The 22,156-nt window shown below is 46.2% G+C and overlaps 1 protein-coding gene across 11 annotated transcripts in view; it reads left to right on the forward strand.

Annotated features, from left to right (window-relative positions):
- The window catches only part of SIPA1L2 (signal induced proliferation associated 1 like 2), a 216,297-nt gene extending 198,192 nt beyond the window's left edge, over positions 1 to 18,105 (forward strand). For 10 of the 11 annotated variants that reach the window (XM_027595907.2, XM_027595915.2, XM_027595913.2 and 7 more), the window contains 5 exons: positions 1,407 to 1,538; positions 11,965 to 12,018; positions 12,597 to 12,720; positions 13,679 to 13,760; positions 15,912 to 18,105. In XM_027595907.2, coding sequence (XP_027451708.1) covers positions 1,407 to 1,538; positions 11,965 to 12,018; positions 12,597 to 12,720; positions 13,679 to 13,760; positions 15,912 to 16,058 — 539 coding nt within the window. In that variant the 3' untranslated portion in view covers positions 16,059 to 18,105. The remainder of the gene's footprint in view (positions 1 to 1,406; positions 1,539 to 11,964; positions 12,019 to 12,596; positions 12,721 to 13,678; positions 13,761 to 15,911) is intronic. The other variant, XM_027595918.2, reaches the window with a different exon arrangement.
- Positions 18,106 to 22,156: the final 4,051 nt, after the last annotated feature.

Consider the following 22,156-nt stretch of genomic DNA (forward strand, 5'->3'; position numbering starts at 1 on the left):
ATGCCTCTGGTTGTGAAACTTCACGCCCTGAGACCTTCCTAGATCCGGAGTCATCATGTGCTTTGCAAGTGGTCTCCACGAGACTTGCATACAGGGCAGCAGAAAGCAGAGTGGTTGACCTGCCTGCTGGGTGAATAGCTGGGTGTACTTACTCACTCGCTCACTGTGGGCTTTGGCTTCCTGGCCACCAGAATCAGATGTGTGCCTTGGCTCAATGACAGATGGCCACAGATCATGGAATTTCAGGCTGCTCAGGAATCGTCAAAGCATCCCAAGACTGTCAATACTCCGATGGGGCTTGGGGAAGGTGGCTGAGAGCTGCCTGTGAAGGTGTCAAGCAGGTGGAAGACCGTTAGTGCCCTTAAAGGTCAAGGTCAAGGTCAAACACCACCGCTCACTCTCCGTCCAGATGCCAGCCTTTCATAGCTTCCCCAAAGGGTGTGGGAACAAAAATTACAGGTGCATTGGGTTAATTATGCCCCTTACTTAAATTAGTTGCAGGCTCAGACAGCCAGGTGGTCATTATTTTGATTGGTCTCATTAGGCAGATGTGTTCACAGGCAGCTGCATGCCATGTATGGGGCAGCTTCAGAAAAGACATGTCAGAGACAGTCTGGGTGAAGCCTTTGAAAAATTTGTCCTCAGATGCGTAGTGAGTTCTAACAACTAGTTTTATCACTGACATAAACACTTCCAGTCCCTAAAAGGTCTATTTGTACAAAGGACAGACAAAATTCCGTGCTGGACGGCGAGGGGTTTCTGGTTTAGCCAATGATAAACCAGCTCAGTAAGTCAGCAAAGCAGTCTAACCCCCCTATTTGTGCCTAGCATGAGGAAAGACCGCCTCTTCTCTTTCTTGCCCGTCGATAATGAAAGCAAAGTTAGTCCTCCTGCATTTTTATAATAAACTGATATTTGGGGCATCTTGAACATGTGGTGCTCAGCTTACATAACTGCCTTCTCCTGGAAGCTTTTTAAACCATCAGGCTAGAGAAAGATTGTACCAAACCGTGTGTACACTAGAAGTTTGCAACACTTGAAAGGGGGAAGTAATCCTGCAGAAAACAGGAATCAATCCTGCAGCTAGTCAGACATGGATGGATGTCCTCCAGGGAAATCCGGCCTGGGAGGAAGCTGCCAGATTTCAATACTGCACCATCGAACTGCTCCGTTCTAAAATCCCTTCCATCCCAGGGCGTCGCTGGCTGACCTTGAAATGAGTCTGTAGGTCATGGATTCTCTGCAAACCATCTTTCCAGCTGTGTGTCTTTTGGATGATTGCACTGTACTGTCACCCTTTTCACTGGGGGCCAGAGATCTGCTGTACGAAGTTCCCCAGCTCCTTGGAGGGGCCGCCCGCGCCCGCATTGCCATCTGACTGACGCTCTGGCTTTGTTTCTGTTTAGATGAGTTCTGGTTCTCCGACGGGTCCTTATCGGATAAGTCCAAGTGCGCGGATCCTGGCCTGATGCCCCTCCCGGACACGGCCACGGGCTTAGATTGGTCCCACCTCGTGGACGCGGCGCGGGCATTTGAAGGTAAAGACTTGCAGCCTCCAGGGCCTGGGACGGCAACGTAGGGAACATGGCTGTATTTGGGATGGTCTGAGTTATGATTTTGGATACTTGGCACATCTTTGTGGCTGAAAACTAGCAGGGGAAGGCTTGAGCTGTGACTAAATACATTTCGTTAGGGAGACGGTGCCATTTCATGAAATGAGCACTGGGCAGAGGACCCCAAACCTGAATTCCAGATCAGGCACCAGCTGTGACCTGGGACAAGTCACTTTTCCTCTTTGACCTCTGTGTTCTCACCTGGCATGTAGAAGTGAATATGTAGGACACAAATCATCTCTTTCCTCTGAGTGTGATGAGGGGAACTAGAAGGGAAGGGCCTTCAGAGGGCCTGGTTTGGCGGGGCCGGCACACACAAGAGGGATCTGGTGGCTTGGCATAAACACAGATGCAGCATGATCTGCCCGACCCGAGCCCCTGGCTCTCCCTGTCTGGGCCTCGGCTTCCTCCTCCAACAGTGTGGTCACTGAGGGTAGCTGGGCACACCCATCATTGAGGGCCCCTCCAGCTGCCGCACCGATGTGAATTTTAGAAGGTTGAAGCTGCTCTGTAGGAAATACCTTTTTCCCAGCTCACGGGTCAAGGCAGACCCAGACAAGGAAGGTGCTTCACCTGCATCCTCAGGACTGTTGTACCTGTGGGTACGGGGGCAACGCATGACCCAGGGTTATGACTGGCCATTTGCCGGTGCTGTCCTTCTAGGATTACAGCTGCTCCTGGGGTGACTGGCAGAACTGACAAGGGAGACAGGACCATTTTAGTAGGGCCCTCCCTGTTCGAGAATCCCCCCATGCGCCTGGGCCATGGAGTTCCGTGTTCGCGGCCATCCCCACGGGCGGGGCTGCGGCCGCCTGAGCAGCCCATCTCTTCTCTCCTGCTCTAAGTAATCAGGATCAGTGCCTCCGGTTCTAAGCTTTGGGGGTGGGGTGGGGGGGAACATGAAGGCTACTTGCAGGCTAATTCAGACACCTAGGATGTTTAGCTCCAGTAGGTAAGCAAAGGGAAACTCTGTTAGGAAATTTCTGCAGAAGGAACAGGCTCTTACTGCTCCCTTAATTGGAGTGAGTGTCCTTGGTTCACCTCCTTGCAAAGTACTTATTCCATGTGGAAGCCTCAGAATGCCCCGTCTGCTCTGTGATGCCGCCTTCGTTCCCTTGACATTACCTGAAGTTGGTTCTAGAACCCCAGACCCATGGCCCAGTTACTTGCTGGGCTTCCAAACTGACCTAGATGCACCCTAGCCCCAGAGAGCAGGAACGCTGTCTACCTCTGTCCAGAGCAACCCAGGCAGCAGGTAACAGCATTTTCTCTGGCATGTTCTGTACACACTGTTGCCTCACTGCCCCCAGGAGAATATAAGAACATCTATTCTGTCCTTCTCAGTTTTCTCCACTGCATAAATATTTGCATGGTGCTTACCAGGCTGAATTCTGCTTTATTCACTTGTCTGTGTCTTCTTATTAGGTGATGAGTATCTCAAGAGTAGGCTGCTTGTTTTATTTATCTTGTCTTTATTTATCAAGCACATGGCAAGATAACTCAATGAGAAGAGCTAGTCCTGAAGAGTATGTAGGTGTCAGATGCACAGGATACCTGAGCTGTACCAACTCAGGGCATAGTTTTTGACCTCTGGAGGTCCATTTGCATTTTATGCTCATTTTTTTAAAACAATATTTATTGGCTTATTTCTGGATCCATACCCCCCCCCATTTCTGTCTTTGCTTGGTTCCCTTCTACCTTTTCAGAATAAAATCACTGCTTTGAAATGGATCTTTTCAGAAGACGGGCTAAGAGCAGGAAGTGGAGAAAGCAAAATGGCACACCCAACATTAACTAAGGTCTCAACCCGGGGACTCTGGTCACAGTCACAGCTCAACAGCCAGGCTGTGAGCCTTTGGACAAGTCCCTTAACTACCATAATGGCCACACTTTGGGCCAACAGTGAATGTTCAACAGTAATCCTCTGAGGTCCTTGACTGTTTGCATTGGGCTTCATTCAGTCTTCTTGTCTATAAAATGAAGACCTTTACCAAAGAACATGGAAGGCTTCTGACAGTCTTAAACTTCCAGTTCTGTGGTCCTATTCATCTGAGAGTAGTTCTGAGCTGAAGTTAGAGTCTGGGTGGGAGTTGGCACCCACAGACAAAGGAGAAAAATCATGGCATGGAAACACCAGATAGCTGGTGCCTCGGATGCATGGCACCTGAGCCAAAGAGAGAGATCATGGGATTCTCTTTGCCAGGAGAGAGGACTTTGGTTATCTGACCTTTCTGAAGTTTCCAAACATTTACAAATTGTATTTCAAAATTGCAGTAATGTTCAGTGCTACTCTGTAGGGCAGCATACCACCTTGAGACAATAGCCCACTTAGGAAAACACAGTTGGGAATTTGCAACTCCAGACTTTTGCTAATCAGATTCCCTTCTGTCGGTGTCAGGTCCACCCTGACACGCGCTGGTGTGGTGGCGAGTGGGCATCATCAGTCACCTCAGCACTTTACAGAGAAATGTCTTCACCGAGATAACCCAGTTGCCCTGCCTGCAACTTGATCTTTTTGTACCAGTTCCCCAGAACCATTTCTGAGCTAGACTAAACATGATAAAGATAGTCCAGAAAATCCCCTATGTGTCTGCTTAATTGTTACAAGCTAATAAAGGCAGTACAGAATGCCTTACTGAGCTCGGAGCACTCTTGGAATAATGCTGTGCCCATACATCAACGTAAGTGTCGTCACATCTGAAAACAGCACTTCAAAAAATGGAATGTGTCTGCCTATTAATACCATGACCCTCGTAGAATCCACCAGTGTGATTCATCCAAGCAGGTATGCCTCTTCCCCATTGATCTGTTTATGTTCCACACCTTGGCATATGATGTATTTACCTTTTTTTAAGAGATAAAATTGACACTGCACACGTGAGTGTAAGAATTTAGATTTTTTTTACCATACCGCAGGGTCGGGGCATCTGGTTGGCTCAGTCAGTTAAGCATCTGCCTTCGACTCAGGTCATGATCCCAGGGTCCTGGGATCGAGCCCTGCATCGGGCTCCCTGCTCAGTGGGGAGCCTGCTTCTCCCTCTCCCTCTGCAGCTCCCCCTATTTGTACTCTTTTGCTCGATCTCTTGCTCTCTCAAATAAATAAATAAAATCTTGGGAAAAAAAGAGAAATAGATAAAAACCAGAACAGAGCAGGGGCTCCACGCTAATCTGCCCCAGTCAGGGTTGGTTAAATACATCCAAATTCTGTTGGTACACAGAACATAATAGACAGTCTATACTGTGAGTGAGGCTTCTCCAAAGACAGGAGCATTTCCATACATTTCTGACCACAATGCAATGGAAATAGAATTAAGAAAAATAGAAAAACACAAACAAAAAATTCTCAGCATTTGGAACTCTTAATGTAATTCATAATCATTATTCTAGGAAGCATTCGGGAATACGAGGGCATTTTTTCTTTTTTAATAAGTGGTGATAAAAAGATGGTACCTATTAAAATCTTTGGACTGCAGCCAGGGAATAGTCCTTAAACAAAAATGTACTGTTCTCAGAAACATTTGTTTAAATGGGGGAAAAAAAACATGAAAATTAACCAACTTAACTATACTTTAAAAAGATTCTGTAAAAGCTGTGAAAGCAAACAAAAAAGAAGGAAATCAAATAGATTTTTTGTGAACTGACAGATGAATTTTCAATGCAGTTTATAAATAAAATCAATGATTGTTTCTTAGAACATTGTTAAAGCAACATAAATTTGATCAAAAAATGGAAAATACAAATGAACAAGATTAGAAATGAGAAAAGAGGTTAGCATTCACCAATACATAAGAGAAATAAAAAAATTATTAAGGAATGTCAGGCAGCTATATAGGAAGAAATATGAATAAGAATTTTGGATATTACGTGCAAGAAAATGGGACGGAGCATACAAAACTGTCAATGGCCCAAATATGACGGGTATTGAAAAGTTATCTAAAAATGTCCCCAAATCCCAAATGTCACCTGAAACTAATACTCTTAGAGTTCATTGTTTTCAAAGCTTCAAAGAAAAATGATGTCCCTGTATAAATTTTTCTTGAAATTCAGAAGCAGCCAATAATTGCACGAGAGGATTCTTTCCTGATAACACACAAGAAAAGAAAAATCCTGAGACAGTCTCAGTCATTAATCACGATATTAAGCTTAGATGAAATTCAGGAGGAGATTGAAAAGATTATCCATTGTTACTGGTGAGAGTTTAGCCAGTTTAATAAAGAAAAACTTCTAATTATAGAAAGTTATAGTAGATGAAATAATTAAAAGTTATCGTACCAATTTCCCTAAAAGGGTGTATCTAATAGAATGAGCACCTATTTCTAATAAAAATTAAGATTTGAGAGATACCTTTAAACCTAATGAAGAAGATCTACTTTATTCCAAGTAGTTACATAATACTTAATGGAAAATGGTCTATAAGCAGGTGCCATCAGTCCAGAAACTAAACAGGGTCATCCTTTGAGACTGTGTCCTTTCATTCTGTAGTAAAGTACCTAATATTTATCACCAATGCAAAGAAAAAAGGAATAAATTTTAAATTTTATACATATGCTTCTGTATCTACAAAATATGAAAGGTAAAAAAGAAATTATTCAGATTAGGAGGACTTGAACACTGAAAAATGTATAGAATTGTTGAACTATTATATTATACACCTGAAACTAATATAACACTGTTATGTTCATTATACTTGAACTAAAAATATAAAATAAAATTTTAAAAAAGAAATTATCCAAAATTACAAAACAAAGTAACTAGGTAAGATATTTTAAAATATATTTTTATAAGTCTTGTTTAAAAGCATTGTTAATTTTTTCAGTTATCTATTTCTGTATAAAAACCACCCCAAAATTTATGACTGGGAACAAGAATGTCTCGTGATAATTTATGTCTCATGATTCTGTGGGTTGGTTAGGTTCAGCTGGGTGGTTCTTCTGCTCCCTGTGGCTTCAGCTGGAGTCACTCAGGCAGCTGTATTCAGCTGGAGCTCAGCTGGAACTGGAACATTAAAGTGACTTCAATCATATGTCCAGCTGGGCTCTGGCTAGACCCTCTCTCCAGCAGGGCAGTTGTACTTCTTCACGTGTGACTCAGGGGATCCGATCAGGAGAGCAAAAGCAGAAGCTACATGATTTTGCAGGGCCTCCTCGTCTTGGAAGACTCAGAACATGATATCCCCCACATGCTGAAGGCCAGCCCACATCCCAGAGGTGGGAGGTGGGCTCCGCATCTTGGTGTGAGGGCTGCCATGTGCACATAACCATGTTTTTGGACAGTCTTCCACCAGAACAGTAACAAAGGGCATTTAGCTATATCTGAAAGATCAGATTATATATTCTTTGGAAATTAAGGCGTCATTAGAGTTAAAATTCGAGAAGGCAAAGGACATTTCAGTAACTGAAAAGTCCTAATATATGTAAAGATAAGAATGGGTAGGAAGCTTATAGTAAAGATGCTGAATCAATTGATTTCCTGAGTTAATTTGTAGATTTCGTACAATTTCAATTCAGATATCTAAAGGATATGTTAAAGAGCTTAACTGCATCCAGTTGGAAATAGATGAAAAACATTCCACAAAAAAAGTCTCCTGTAAATCAATAATAATTACACAGCATAGTAGTGATTCAAAAAAATAAAAATTAGTCCTTTTGGAGAAAGAGGGAGAGCCCAGACCAAAAACTGGAATAAAAGTTAGAGTTAAACAGGAAAGGAATTTATATACTCCACTTGGATTTAGGATTTAGGAAAGTCAATTCTAGAAACAGTAAAGTAGGATTACCATTTTAGAAGCAAGGTAATGCTTTAATTATGAGGTAATGAGAGAACATACAAAATATGTGGCCAGATAAAAGTATTTAAACACTTAGATTTTTATGAACTTGAAAGGGAACATTTAGATAAATGGGAGTATGGGGGAGGATTTGTAGTAAACATGATGGGGAAAACCAGACTATCCCAAGTGCGTGGAGGGGCTTAACCAGCAAAAAACACCAAATCCCTGATAAACAAGCGGTCGAGGCATACGGACGCACAGTCCACAAAAGTAGAAATACAAAATATAAGTATTTGAAAAATGTTCAATCACACATGTAAATTCAAAATGATAATGAGCTACCAGCTCACACCTCTGGAAGATGAAAAATGGCCCCACACTCTGGGAAACCCTGAAGAATACTCACAGCTGGTATCATTACAAAGATAAAATGATCCATCTTTTTGTGCAGTATGACAATATGTAGTTAGAGCCAAACGGTGGACCCCCCCTTTGATCAGAAATCCAATTCCTGAGAACTTGCATACTGGAAATAAGCAGATACAATCAAACTCTGCCCATCAGACCAAATGTCAGAACATCGGCATCTCCTTCATAGGCCTGTGAAGGAGAAGGTAAGTCAAGGACAGCGAGCTCATGCCCTGGACTCCGCTCTTCTGCGATAGCTAAGTTCAAAAAATGGGCGGAGTCACAGTTCAAGTGTGTTTTAGTGTGTGCAGCCCTTTTGTTTGTCAGGGGCGAGATGTGACCCTTTGTGCCTGAGAACTCCTCAGTGATCTGTGCGATACAGTAAGATCATCGCTTATTGGCCTTGCAAGCATCATTCCCTTTATTAGGTGGAATAATGTAAGGTGTGGGTGTGGCAAGTAATATATATATAGTAGAGCCCATCCCCCACAAGTGTGGGCAAGGGAACAAACCCAACCAGAAAAGCTGGCTGTGGGGCCAGTGGTAAAGCTGGGGAAGGGAGTCTCTTGGAAAGTGCTAGAATTTAAAGCAGTTCTCATTTATCAAAATATCACCAGTAGGCAGTGGGTGGTGAACATCCATTGAATGGATTGATGTTTTAAGTGCAAACAGGCTTTAAAAGGTGAAATCACAAATGAATGATGGGAGACTGGATTGCTGCGTCCCGCAGCCAACAACAGGCCAGGCTTCTTCTCCTCCCCTCTGGATTTCAACCCTTTGCAGTTGGTGGTGACAACCACCATCTTCCCACAAGCACGAGGAGGTGTGCATGCCCTGAGCGTGTGTGTGCAGGACACGTGCAGAGTCAACAGCTCGTTCATCAGGCCCCACTGTGGGAGTGTTAGAGTCAAATGTGTTGTCCGAAAAAAATACAAGTTTATATTTTTAGTCTATTAGGCTCCGTATGCCCTTGGTTTTTAAACAGAGAGTAATAAGCCTAATTTTTTACGATGAGCACTGTTTTCAATTGTGAAGTGGCAGTTCAACCTTGATAAAGTCGCTGAAGTTACTGGTACTTGACCACAGACAGAGTGTGTGTGTGTGTGTGTGTGTGTGCACGCACACGCACGCATGTACAAGCATAAAGTAACATAATTAGTTAAAAAATGGAAAAGAAAAATGCTATTAAGATGAAAAATGCAAAGTTAATTTAATATAGTAAATCAACTTAAATGATCTCAAAAGTAAGGAAATTGTCTCGGGCCAGCAACAGTAGCTGTTTCTTAAAGGAAGCATAATCCCAGCCCTTTTCTTTGCTCATTACGTCAAGGCAGACTCTAGACCATTATCTTGCAGCATTTATGAACAGGCTGCAAAAGGCTTAAGCCGAAGCATTTATGTCCAAAGTGCAGTGTAACCTTTTTATTTTTCTTCCCTGGTTGCCAGTTAAGTCAGCTTTCCACGATCTGATAAGCCCAGTGCTCGGTACCAGTACCTTTAATTTGCTACATGGAGCTACAAAGCCCCAGCTTCTCTGCCATTTATAGTGATGTGGTAGAGACACGTTAGAAGAGCTTTGTGGACGTGGGTTCGGTTAGATGGAGCCTCACACTTGCATGGCCTTTGTGGCCCCTATCCAGTGCATATACCCTTCTCCTAGTTTCATGCCCTCGGCAGACAGGACTAATCCATCAGAGCCCTTCTCCTCCCTCATGCGGGCTTGGCCTTCCTGATCTCAAAGTGCTCCAGGCTGCCCATCTGGGCCACGGGAGTTACTCCCAGGCAGCTGTTTTGCCAACTCAGCTCTAGATCGATGTGGAATATCTCGCTGACTGTTCACTCTCCTGCATAGTGCCAAATGCACTAACAAGAACCTGCATTGAAATAAGGTTTTCTAAGATGATTTAAAGGGGTGGAGTGTTCCGTGTGTACGCCATGCCCCATGTGCGCCCCCCCCCGCCCAGCCAGATGTTCTTGCACGGAGAAGAATGGGAAGGGAAAGGACTAACAGGCTGCCTGTGTAGATTGTGGGTGACTGTGTCTGCCACAGTCACCGTTTACATGGAGTTCATGCTCCCCTGCCTGTCTTCTTAACAGTTTCGTCTGTGCCCCTTGGTTCAATGTCAGTAACTCCTAGGTCACTGAATATTTATCATCACAGAAATAAACTGTGGAAGAATAAAGCTTCCACTGGAAACTGTCGCTAAGGTTAGCTACTTTACAGAGCAGTTAAGTGTCTGGACTTAATCAAGCAGCGTTCTGTTTGGATTTCAACCTCCCAGCTTTTCAGATCCAGAGTGAAATCCTCTTCGTGAAATTACACTGTTGGCAAAACTCCCCTTCTGGCTTCCTGCCTCCTGACCGGTAGGACCTTGTTTCTCCCCAAGGAATGCTTGAATGACTGCCAGCAGCAAGTTCTGTTTCTGTCAAATATGGGGATATTTTATCAATTAAGGTAAAAATAGATGGAGCAAGCGAAGACGTTTTCATCCAGAGATTTCGGTTAGACCATCAGACTCAAATATATTAAGAAAGATGGAAACTCACCAAATTATCACTGGATTGCATAAAATCTGGATGAGTCAATAGAACTCTTTTAAAGAGTGAGAAAACTAAATTCTTTATCTGTTTTGACCTTCCTTTTTTGTCAGTAAATTTACTGTAGAAAAAAATAAATCCGCTGTGGTTTTTTTTTTTTTTTTTTTTTTTTTAAGTGTGAGGCATTATTCAGGATCATCACAAAACAGAGGGTTCTCTTGGATGTCATGGCAGCCCCAGACCCTCCCAACCCCACCCCTGGAGCTGCTCAGCCCCTGGCCAGTGTGCCCTATGATTCCTGCCCCCACCTCTGCCATTTACATCCTGTTCTGTGTAGAAGCAGGCAGTACCCAAATTGTGCCATTAATCTTAATTAAATTACAAATCGTCTCCTCATATGCACAAATCCTACGAGTCAGTACCAAATTGGGTACGTGGTTGTCTCTCAGGAATACATGGTTACAGAATGCCCCATCATCTTGTAGGTTTGAAGTGTGGATGACATGCTATAGACCTACTGGTTGAAGGACATCTGTGTACCTGTCACAGATGTTGGGAAATCTGATTTAGGAAAGCGAGCTGCAAGGCTGGAGAACTCTCTGTGGTCATGCAGGGTGCTCAGCACCACTTCCTAGAGGGCTCGGGGCCCCTGGTGGGAGCTCCCAGCACAATGCCCGCGGCGTTCCAGCTCGCTTTCCTTCATGCGCCCTGGCAGCCTCCCCCATTCCTTCTAATTAACAGGAAGTGCAAGACCCTCCATAAACCAGACAAGCAGGTAGCCTCATTAGGAGACTCGTCTAGCAGCCAGAGGGAGACAGAGTGGGATAAATTAAGAACAGAGCACCCCTGACGCAGACTTGAGTGCAGTTTCTCAGCCATTAATCAAATCATATGAAAAAGACACTGCAGCACTCATACACCTGCTGTATCCCTTGGATTCCAACTGTAGATGCATATGTGTGCTCAGGCACCAAGGAAAGAGACACCAGGGAATAGGGGAAGTGGATAATTAGATATATTCCCGGTTCTCACCTCCACCTCGTTCAAACGTGGGACTGTTTTTCTGCATGTCATTCAGCATTTCTGGACCGATGCTCTTGGGTGAGTGTTGGGCCCGCAGAGCTGGGCCAGGCTGGTGCCTGTTTCAAAGATTATCACACTCCCTTTCCTGCCCTAGCTCGGGAAACGTTGAATGTGAAGTTACTGGTGCCAATAGAAATGGCCTGGTGCCAAGCTAAGGCTGGGTAGTCAGGCTGACCATTGTTAGCACGGCTGTTTCTAGTAAGATCACGAAGCTAAGCTCGCTCACCACCCCACTTTCACATTCACGGAGTGGGTCGTTTAAGCAAACCCCAAATGGTCTCGTGTTCTTACGGCTGGACTCGCCTGTGTGAGGCACGCCGCTTCTCTTCATTGCACACACGTGTGTGCATCCAGCCAGGACCATTACACGTGCAACGTTGAACCACATTGCTCGGCATCGCATGTTATTGGCTGTCGTGGGCCACGCCTCATCCAGCTCGACGCGCGCACAGGCTCTCCGGGACCCCATTATCTGAGTCTTGTGTGGGCCCCAGAGGATTCCAGGTGCATGGAGATACCACTGTTCATAGGAAATTCTAAATCTTATTTCAGGTCTTGACTCAGATGAAGAACTTGGGCTGCTCTGTCACCACGCGTCCTATCTCGGTGATTGTCCGGGGCTGACCACGGGCTCTGGATGTTCTGTAACCTTTCCTTTTTATGTCCCGTGTCTGCACGTCTGCATGGTTCTCTGAGCTCGGAGGGTTGGCACGCACAGGGGACGTGGGTCCTGGCTGCTGTGTCTCCGGGATGCTCCCCCCACCCCGGGGTTGGGGCCCCCTCGCGGAGGGGTCCGTCTCCTCTGTTCTGTTAATCAGCCACATCATCCTGCGACGCCATTATTTCGTTGTTTCGTGGCCAGCCGGCAGCTTTGGCATTTCTTGGGATGTGGAAGGAAGAAAGCAAATTGGCTCTAGCAAATTGAAGATCTGCTGATCGTCCCCGTGGCTGTGATGTGCGCATGCCATACAGCCCCCGAGGACAGCCAATCCTGACGCTTTCTGATTGTCAGCAGCTTGCCTGAGTTTGTTTTTCTTTGTTTTGTTTAAAACAGGGCAGTCACTGATTGGGGGGGGTGCGGGGTGGGGTGTTTGGGGTTAGTGACCAAATTCGCTTCCACAGACATGGCCCGGCGGCTAGTACTCAACTTCCTTGGCGTGTGTGTGTGTGTCTTCCCTCCTCAGACCAGAGAGTGGCGTCCTTCTGTACTCTGACCGATATGCAACATGGGCAGGACCTGGAAGGTGCACCAGAGCCGCCTTTATGTGTAGACCCAGGCAGCGGCAAAGATTTCATGGACACAGCTGGGTATGTGAGGCCCTGGGGAGCCCCCCCTCCCCTCCTCTCTCCCCAAGCCCCTAAGTAACAGGTTCAGCAGAGCCCCAGGCCACCAGGAGATCACTTCCAGCCTGCGGCTCCCCCTTGGGTCCTTCAGGATCCAGATATGGGACTGAGTGGGGCCACCCTTGCTCCCTGCCCCGCTGGGGTGGGCGGCTCTTGGTAGCAGAAGTGCTCTGCTGTGGGCGGTCCCTGCCTGCTAAGACATGTCACCCCGTGCCCATGGTGACGAGGCTCTGTGACAGCGAGTGGGAGGGTGGCGGCTGGGCCCCACGTCTGCCAGTAATTGCTGCCACAGCCCCGGACGGACAGGGGCCTTGCTGATCGGTGTCCCGCTGCCAGGCTGCATGTGGGCACCTGCCAAGGGCACAGCTCCCCCCCGAAGCCTGGTCCTTGACCCTGGCCTCAGGCGAAGGGACCGTCTCCTTCCCCTATATTCTTGACATGTTTGTCACCCACAGAGTCTGTATGCTTTACCTAATTGCAACTTTTCTATGAACTTGTGTGACCATTAACTGGGCCATTCATCTTGGTAACGAGCTTCATGATATTTTCTTGACAGAGAAAAGCAAATTGGGGAAATCGAATCTGTATTTGGTTCCCAGGACCTCGGTGGTCTACCTAGTCTCAGTTGGCTAAACTGATTTAGATCATCTATCTTCTGGGTTGTGTTTGTTTGTTTGTTACCAACATATAAGCCTGTAGAGATTCTGAATCCCTTTTTAAATCAACAGAGACCCAGAAGGGGTTTTCTACCGAAATACTGTATGTTCCCTTTCCATATCTGGCATAATACTATTTATTTCCTCGCTGGACTCTAAGCACATGAAATAATTCTTTGAGTGAAAACTTCACCAGCAAAAGGACTGAGTGTTGTCTCTTTACCTCCGTGGCCTTGAGTCTTTGTGATTCCGCCCTTCTTCTTTAGGGAGCGGTCTCCATCCACACTGACCGGAAAAGTCAATCAGCTGGAGTTGATTCTTCGACAGCTGCAGACTGACCTTCGGAAGGTAAGGGGATCTGTTACAGTCCGTCATCAGAAGTCTGTCTTGCACAATCACCCGCTTCTAACCAGTAGAGATAAGAATGAAGACACTCAGGAAAGATAACCCTCCTAGTCAAAGCCAACAATAGATAGAAACAGAGACCCCTAAGGTCTAATTCTCCTTTCTGGCCTCCAGCTCATACTTTTCACTCCAAGGGGAGCCAAGGGGTGCAGGAAACAGGACTAAATGAGGGTGAGCCCTCTGGACGGTCTTCAGGACGAGGTAGAAACATACAGGCGACTAGCATTTTTTGGTTCGGTGAGGGATCAGTTGTACCGACTATTTATGAGCTGACCTAAGAGGAGTTAGTTGCTGCCAGAAAGCCTGTTCTCCCCAAGCTATTGTATTCCCACTGAGTCGGCTACACGACCCTCACAACTGCTGCTCTACACCCTCCACGTCCAGGTGTGCGTGGTCGGTCCCCATTAGAAGTTAACTAATTCATTCCTCAAACCTTTGCTGAGCCCTTGTTACCCAGCACTGGGCTGGGTGACCGTCGTGCTGTTCCTGGGAATGGAATGGAGTGTGCTAGCAGGAGGGCAGCAGGGACACGTCACAGGAAGGGTTTTGTTACTGCTTTGTTTGTTGAAGAAGGGAGAAAACTGCAGCTGGTGTCAATGCTGGTGGAATGATCCAGTTGGGAAGGAGATAAGGTTGGGGGAAGAGTCAGAGGGTTACGCCCTGACCTAGTGCACAAGGCAGGGACTGGCCTTGATTCAGAGTGGAGACAGTTTGCATAGAGAGCAGAGTAGAACAGGGTGTGTGTGCGCGTGTGCACGCACGTGTATGTGTTTGCACACGCGTGCATGCATACATACATTCACACACACGTAGTCAGAGATAGGTCGGCAGAGTTCCCCTCTGATGGTTTCTTTTTTCCGGTCATGAGCTGAGAGTGAGTGGTGGCGGGAAGGAGGAGGAAGGGTTTGAGGTCAGAGGGTAAGGTGCAGAGTAGTGAGTAAATGCCCTGGGTGATATTTGATAGGATTTGCCAAGCAAAGCTGAAGGTACATTTGAATTTGCAGCCTCAGTTAAAGCGATCGTCTGTTGGCAGAGTTGGTGTTTCTCTCCAGCTTGGATGGCCACCTGTTTGCCTGGGGAGGGGAGGTTCCGAGATACAGAATCTCCAGGGCTAGAACCGGAAATGTCCCAAGCAAACTGGGACATCACCCTGCCCCCAGCTGTAGGTGTAGGCCAGTTGGAGAGTTGAATATAAGAATTGAGACAGGAGGTCAAGACAACGAGAGAGAGAGAAAGAGACAGAGCCCCGGGCGTATCTACAGGATGGGATTAGACTGAGGGACCTAGAGTGTGAGCTGGGTGAGGCGACATGCTGTCACAGCAGGAGACAGTGAAACTCAGGTAAGCCTGGTGCATTAGATAATTACTGGAGGAGTGGACACTGGAGAGACGATTCTAGAAGGACAAGAGGTGGCGGTCCGGAAATGGGAGGCTAAAGCAGGAGCACACTGCTTTTTATGGGTAATGGCAAGGTACAAGAGGTGGCTGTGGGAGCAGGGCTTGAGGAGGGCTGGGTTTCCAGATCACAGAGAGGAAGTGGTGGAGAGGCTGGATTGGATTTGGAAACATCAGCACACATGACAAGTGGTAGGGGAGAGAAGAAAAGCGAACCACATTCTATGGTCCTCCATGAGTGGTGGGAGGGACTGGAGACAGCGTAGATAATTGCAGTGAGCAGGGGTGGCAGGTCCTCTAACCTGATGTCACACTTCTCAGAGGAGCTGAAGTTTCAGGGAAGAAACCCCCTGAGTACTGCGAGATAAGCTGTTTGCCAGACCATCAGGCCTCAAGTCTTCCCAATACAGGCAGACACTGTCTCTCCCCTCAGTGAGCAGCCGGGGAAGCAGTGTGCTCAGGAGAGAGCCGGGATTCATCTAGAGGCATGAGGATGAAGGGATTTTCAGGGACGAGGTTGACCGTTTCCAGGGTTTTCAGGGCAGAGTCCCAGTTGCACGGGTCACAACGAAAGGGGTGAAGGGGTCTTGGAGAGGCGGGCCGCTGAGTGGCTTCGGGCACACGCGATGCTCGGAGGCACGCTGGGAGAGGGGATGTGCCGGGCCCGCGTGTGACGCCGTCTGTGTGCACTCTTCCCAGGAGAAGCAGGACAAGGCGGTCCTCCAGGCCGAAGTGCAGCACCTGCGCCAAGACAACATGCGGCTGCAGGAGGAGTCGCAGACGGCCACCGCGCAGCTGCGGAAGTTCACCGAGTGGTTCTTCAACACCATCGACAAAAAGTCTTAACCCGGCCCTGGCCCGCGGGGGGGAGCCTCGGGGAGACGCCCCCCCCCACCCCCCCCCCCCCCGGGAACTTGCCAACGCGTGGTTTCTCAGTGTGCTTGCAGCCAATTGTAGATGTTTTTGCCGTCCCACCCCGTCTAGCACCATTCACCCCCGCAGGGTAGGGAGGCGACTCTTTCCTTGGAAGCCATCTGGTGACAGCAGAGAGGACAGCGAGGCCGTGCGCACATGAATGTAACTCCCGGTGTCGAGATGAATGTAAACCCCGGCGTCGGTTGGGGCCTCTTTGTGTCGGACTCCACTGCCCCGGTGCTCAGGCGCGGGCATACCTCAAGAGGGGAGAGAGTGGGGCTTCACGTCCTATGGATCAGGTGACCTGGTAGAGATGGTAGAAGCAATTGACCATAGTTTGGGCTTTAGTATTGTAACATAAACCCGGAAACAAATAATCAGACATATACTTTAATGTTAAAGGTGCTCTATTTTTTTGGATGTATAGTAGTTTTATTTCTCACAACCACATTATCATAGCAATAAGAAAGAGGCATAGTTAACTAGTGAGAGAAGCCGTGTGGGGAAAATTAAAAAACAAAAAAAGCACTATGTCTTGAACACTAGTTTGAATGCAGTTCATTTAGAGACTTATTTATTTGCAGGAGCAAACGGTGCCTGAATATTAACAGTGTTCTGATTGAAAAAAAAAAAACAGATACATATGCCTTGTATATGGCTCAATAAGCAGTCCCTTCAACTCTTAGTTCACTGTGTATAGTTTAACGCTCTGCTGAGAGTAGCGCACGCCTGCTTACGTCCTAGAACCTTCTAGAACCTCCCGTCAGCGGGAAGCCAGCAGAATCCCATGTATACAATGCCAAATTTGTTTATCTTTGTACAGAAGCTTTGATGAAGTGTCTTGTATTTAACGCCCTTATTTAAGCTTATTTAACCTTAAATTGTTAATTTTATAAACTTTGGTTTGACCTGCACTACGACGAGAGAGGTGTAGGTAGCAGCAAGCTCTGGAAGGCCGAGCTTGCCCGGAACAGACTGAGAAGCAGGGCGGGAAATTCTAACAACTGGATGCTGCTAGTAACAAGTCCTTTGTATTGCTTTACCATTTTTAACTGTTCTATTTGAGATGAACATACATTTTGCTTTTTTAATAAATGTTCAAAAGAGGCCACGTCAGTCACGGTGTTGTCAGGTGAATGTAGATTTTTAGCATCTCTGTGTCAATAATTGGAGTCTATGGGAATTTGTTCAGGGTCCTTAAGTATCTTAATCAGCACTGAATCCTGCTTTGCCGCCTTCTCATTGAATCGCGGACTCATTCGAAGGAAAGAGTAACTCGTATTAATAGCTGCTGTGTTCGACACACTCCCCTCTGCACATTTCATCAGCAGGATTCCCACTGTTACAGCTCAGGAAACTGAGGCTCAAGTTAAATGATATACCCCAGCCAGGAATTTGGTGTTGCTTACAAGAAGATACAGAAGGCAAAAGAGTAGGAATTTGAGAAATAATTGGGAAGAGGTAAACTATAAATTTGAATCAAATGTAGAATGAAGAAGACACAGAATGTGGGCCCAAGTGGGAAGGGGGGAGCCCCGGTAAGGTACAAAGTTCTCAACCTTCTGAGAACAGAAATTATACGAAGAATTTGGAGGAAGGAAGGTGATTTCTAGAACTTACCCAAAAGGGATGTCTTTCATGGGCTGCACCTGAGAGGTGTCCTGAAAATATTCTTAACGTTCCTATACCTGATGTAGAAGTAGGCTTCCTAAGGCTGTTTCCTGAGGCCACCCTGTGACCAATACGGGTGCGCTTCCAAAATGCCTCTAGTGAATGCAGTTTTTCAGGGAGTCAGGACGTTGTGGACCAGACAGAGATCTTCCCTGCCCCCTTTCTTTCCTGTCACTGTGTGCCAGACACTGTGCCAGAAGCCCAAGAGCCAACCAACAGGGGTCAAGACCCGGTGGGGCCTGTCTGCCTGGGGCATGCAGTCTATGTGGGGGGACAGACATAAGATTATTTCAGAATGTGAGAGGCAGAAATAAAGAGTGCCTGGGATGGCTTCCTTAAATAAACATTATAACAACTGACATTGTTTGGATGGGTCCTATGTGCCAGGCACCAACCTGGCCCTTTGTGATAGCTGCACAGCAGCCTGTGAGGTAATTATTACATGCACTCCCTCTATACAAATCAGGAATTGAGACATAGTGTGCTCATGGGAGGCCCCTGTGGGTGGGAGACTTTGAAGTTGGAAAGAAAGCCAGCCATGAGAAGCTGGGGGAAGAATATTCTAGAAAGAGGGGACACAGAGTTCAAGGGCCCTGAGGCTGTAGAAAGTCAGGATGCGCGGAACATAGGTAGTAATGGGGAAAGTGGTAGGAACACATTGGAAAGATCGGTGAAGCCAGATCATTAAAGAATTTTAAGCTGTGGTAGAGTCTGGATTTTGTTCTAAGTCAAGAGGAGGCTGTTGAAGCAGGAAAGAGCAAAATAAGATCTGTGTTTTAAAACACTATTAGGAAAATGAATGAGTGAATGCGTGAATGACTATTTGGACCTCTGAAGGAGAAAGGATCACCTAGGACAGGCATCTGCAAACTTCTATGTGGAGACACGTACTTAATATTTTAGAGCTTGGGTGTCACATTCCATCTCTGTTGTATATTTTTAAATTCTGGTTACCCCTGAAAGCTGGAAGATCACTCCACCCTTTGCTTTTGGGCCACCCAGCAGCATAGCTGACCAACCCCTGGGATAAGAGAAAGAGGAGAAAAGAGAGACCAGGGGTACCTGGGTTCAGGTCGTTGAGTGTCCGACTCTTGGTTTCAGCTCAGGTCAAGATCTCGGGGTCATGAGATTGAGCCCCACATCCCGCTCCCTGCTCTGTGGACAGTCTCCTGGAGATTCTCTCCCTCTGCGCATCCCCCTGCACTCACTCGCTCTCTCCCTCTCTCTCTCTCCCCAAAATGATAAAATAAAAATTAAAAAAGAAAAAAAAGGAAAAGAGAGGTCCCGGGGAGAGGTGGGCACAGCTACAGTGGCCCGGGAAAGGTGGAGAAAAGTAGGTGAGTCACCCTTGGAAGCTAGAACCCACAGAACTGCTGATGGGTTGGAGACAGGAGGGAAAGTTCTGATTCAGAGATAATAAGCCCTAAACTTCAGAAGAAAGGATGGACTCCATGTTCATCAGAGAGTTTTCCATAAATCTGTCCAACTTTCAATAAAAGCTTGACAGCAGGTGGTCCTCGGCAAGGGCCTGAGAGCATCATTGACCAGCAGTGGGTGCGTGTGCTACGGAGGGCAAGAAGCAGACAGAAATGTTGACATTGTTTAGAAAAAAGACAGGAATCTGACCAAAACCTAGCTGAATGGAGAGCAATCCCACCTTCCTGAAGGGAACCTGCAGACACAACCAGAAGGTATTTTCTGAAGAAGTACTTCTCAGGCTTCACTAGCATGGGACTGAATCATCTCTCAAGTCTGCCCCTAAAGGGCCATGCCAAAGAATGGCCGGAATGATGTTGGCCTGTTAAACTTTTTTCAAAGGGGTGCTGCCCGCCAACAGCCAAGCCATAGAGAAATCTCCTCACGCTCCTATAGTATAAGTGGTTTGGGGCAACTCGGCATCCTAGTTACAACATGGAGTTACATCCTAGTTACAAGATGTACCCTTTACCAACTAAACACGTTGACTTTCTGGAACATTCACCAAGTACAAACTAATTAAATATTGGAATATATCCACTAAAATTATTTTTACTTTGGAATAATTAATATCCAGCAGGTTTTTTTCTAACCATATGGAGTGATCTATTATGTATTAAGGCCAGTCAACTATGTGACAGAGCTAATTTGTATTTTAGAGGCTTCCATCCTGCTATTCTCTGTATCAAGGTTTAGCATTAAAAATGCAAGTTGAATTTGGGAGGGGCAGGACCCCAGTCCTGCCTTTGCTGATCTCACAATTCTCCTTTGAAATGCCAGGAGTCTGTTGTTCTGATGGCGCATTAAAATGCAGAAATTGACTATATGTCAGTAACCAAAGTCTTCATCAAACCCGAAGCCATAAAACTAGAGCTTCCTGTCTACAGATTCAAAGAGATACCTACAAAAAAAAAAAAAAAAAAAAAAACAGTAAGAATAATGTTCTTGAAAGATTTCTTCGTGAAGAACTATAACGGGTTAATATTGGAATACCAGGATATTAAAATAACTTGCTCCTTGTATAAAAATATGAGTCTGAGAGACCTGGAATTGTGGATTAGAACGAGAGCTGACGTAAAATTTAGACTGACCAGCCATGAATTCCCTAGTTTTGGAGAAACTGTGAACATAGCCCCTTGAAGAATCAACTCCACTCTTGTTTCCAACCAGGTGGAAAGCATGTCACTACCAACAAGCCGCCATCTTTATGGCCACCCTCCTCACCACTGGAGTCACCGTGAAATACATTTGGGCAAAACTTTGTAAGAGGCAAAGGCCCACCACTTCAAGTCTCAGCTTCTGGAGATTATTAAATAACCTCAGATCCTCTGATGTCAAGCCAGTTCAGAATTTCCAAGTTGGGGATGAGGGGAGGGACGAAAGGAAGTAATACAGATTTTTACAGATGCTTTGCTCCTTAGAATTACTGGTAAGGGTAAGTTGCAGGTCGCTTGGGTGTTTGTGGATTTGATGCTTAAAAATTTTAAACCACTCCCCTAGATCTAGTGTACACAGTTCAGGCATGCTACTCCGTAGTGGAAAAGAAAGTAAATAGAGTTGACTGGGTTTCATTCAACACCTGCTTAGAGGCAGGTGGGAGGTAAATGTGTTTGTTTATGCTCCACAGGATGGAAAATGGCAAGAAACCTGTCCAAATCCAAGGCATGCCTTAGGTTCCTGACCTGTGACCTCCAAGCTAACCCAAAGACCAAGCTTGCGGGCTTGTCAACAATAGGAATTAGGCAGAAGCTTAAGCACAAAGAAAAGTCCCGTTATGAATTTTATAAAAGGCTTAAATCATCACCCCCAAAGGTGACATTCTTGCATGTTTAACATGGAAGATTTGGGCGCTTGTAAGTTACCTTTAAAAAATCCTTTAGGCCCTTCTCGTTTATCTTAATATCAGAAAATGCGCTGCCCTCTTAAATCCTTAACGATCAAGGTTTTGGTAAAGCGATTTGCAGACTCTGAAATACACCAGCTTCTGGTTTTCATCCCTAACATCAGAGACCGGCCTAATATGTGCAGAGCAGCTTGGTTTTTCAGAAGAGCAAATTAAAAAAAAAAAAAATCAGCTCCCTTGACATGCAAATGTCCTTTGGCTGCTGAACTATAGCCGAGTTATTAAAGAACAAAATTAAGGGTTAGACTACCAATATCCTGGGCATCAATACCCATCGATCGGACGGTTAGGCCCGGGTGATGTTGTTGTTTGAATATCAGCTGCTCTCCCAGCCTCCTCACATGCAGTGAAATCATTATGAAGTCTGTGCTCAAGGGGGATTCAGAGCCGTAGCATTTCAGTAAATTATCTGCCTCAACTGCTGGCTGAGAGAATATCTATAAATACACACCTGCCGATGGAGATTTCAGGCCCGGGCCGTCCCCTCTGTCACTGTGCATAACCGAAATAGGGCCTGGGCGTCTGGGTCCTTGCCCCTCTCCCCCACAACCGAGATCAGTGATAGGAAACTGAGAGGGACCTAGCTGAATGCTCCATTAAATTGGAATAATTAAACACGGCAGTCATGTGCTCTTCTAGGATCCGATTAGACACCTTGTAGAAGTCATTACAGAACCCCATCTGGGCTGGGGGTTTGCCACACAGCCGGCGGAGACTCACAGTTCCCACTTCCATGACTCCAGAATTCCAAGGCTGGGCCTTCTATATCCCTTTAAATTAAATACTTGAGAACCCAAATAGCACTATTCCAGAGAGAACCACTATTCCCTGCAGCAGGGCACCAGAGCCAGTGGGTTTAGCCCCTCAGCTTCTGCTTGATTCTATTTTGTTACTACTCTTGAACTATCGGAAGGCCATTGCTCAGCCAACATTGTCCTAAAACCATTTCATTTCTGAACGGCTGTGCAAAGTGGAGGCC

The sequence above is a fragment of the Zalophus californianus genome, chromosome 15 (assembly GCF_009762305.2).
Source record: "Zalophus californianus isolate mZalCal1 chromosome 15, mZalCal1.pri.v2, whole genome shotgun sequence".
NCBI classification, from domain to species: Eukaryota; Metazoa; Chordata; class Mammalia; order Carnivora; family Otariidae; genus Zalophus; species Zalophus californianus.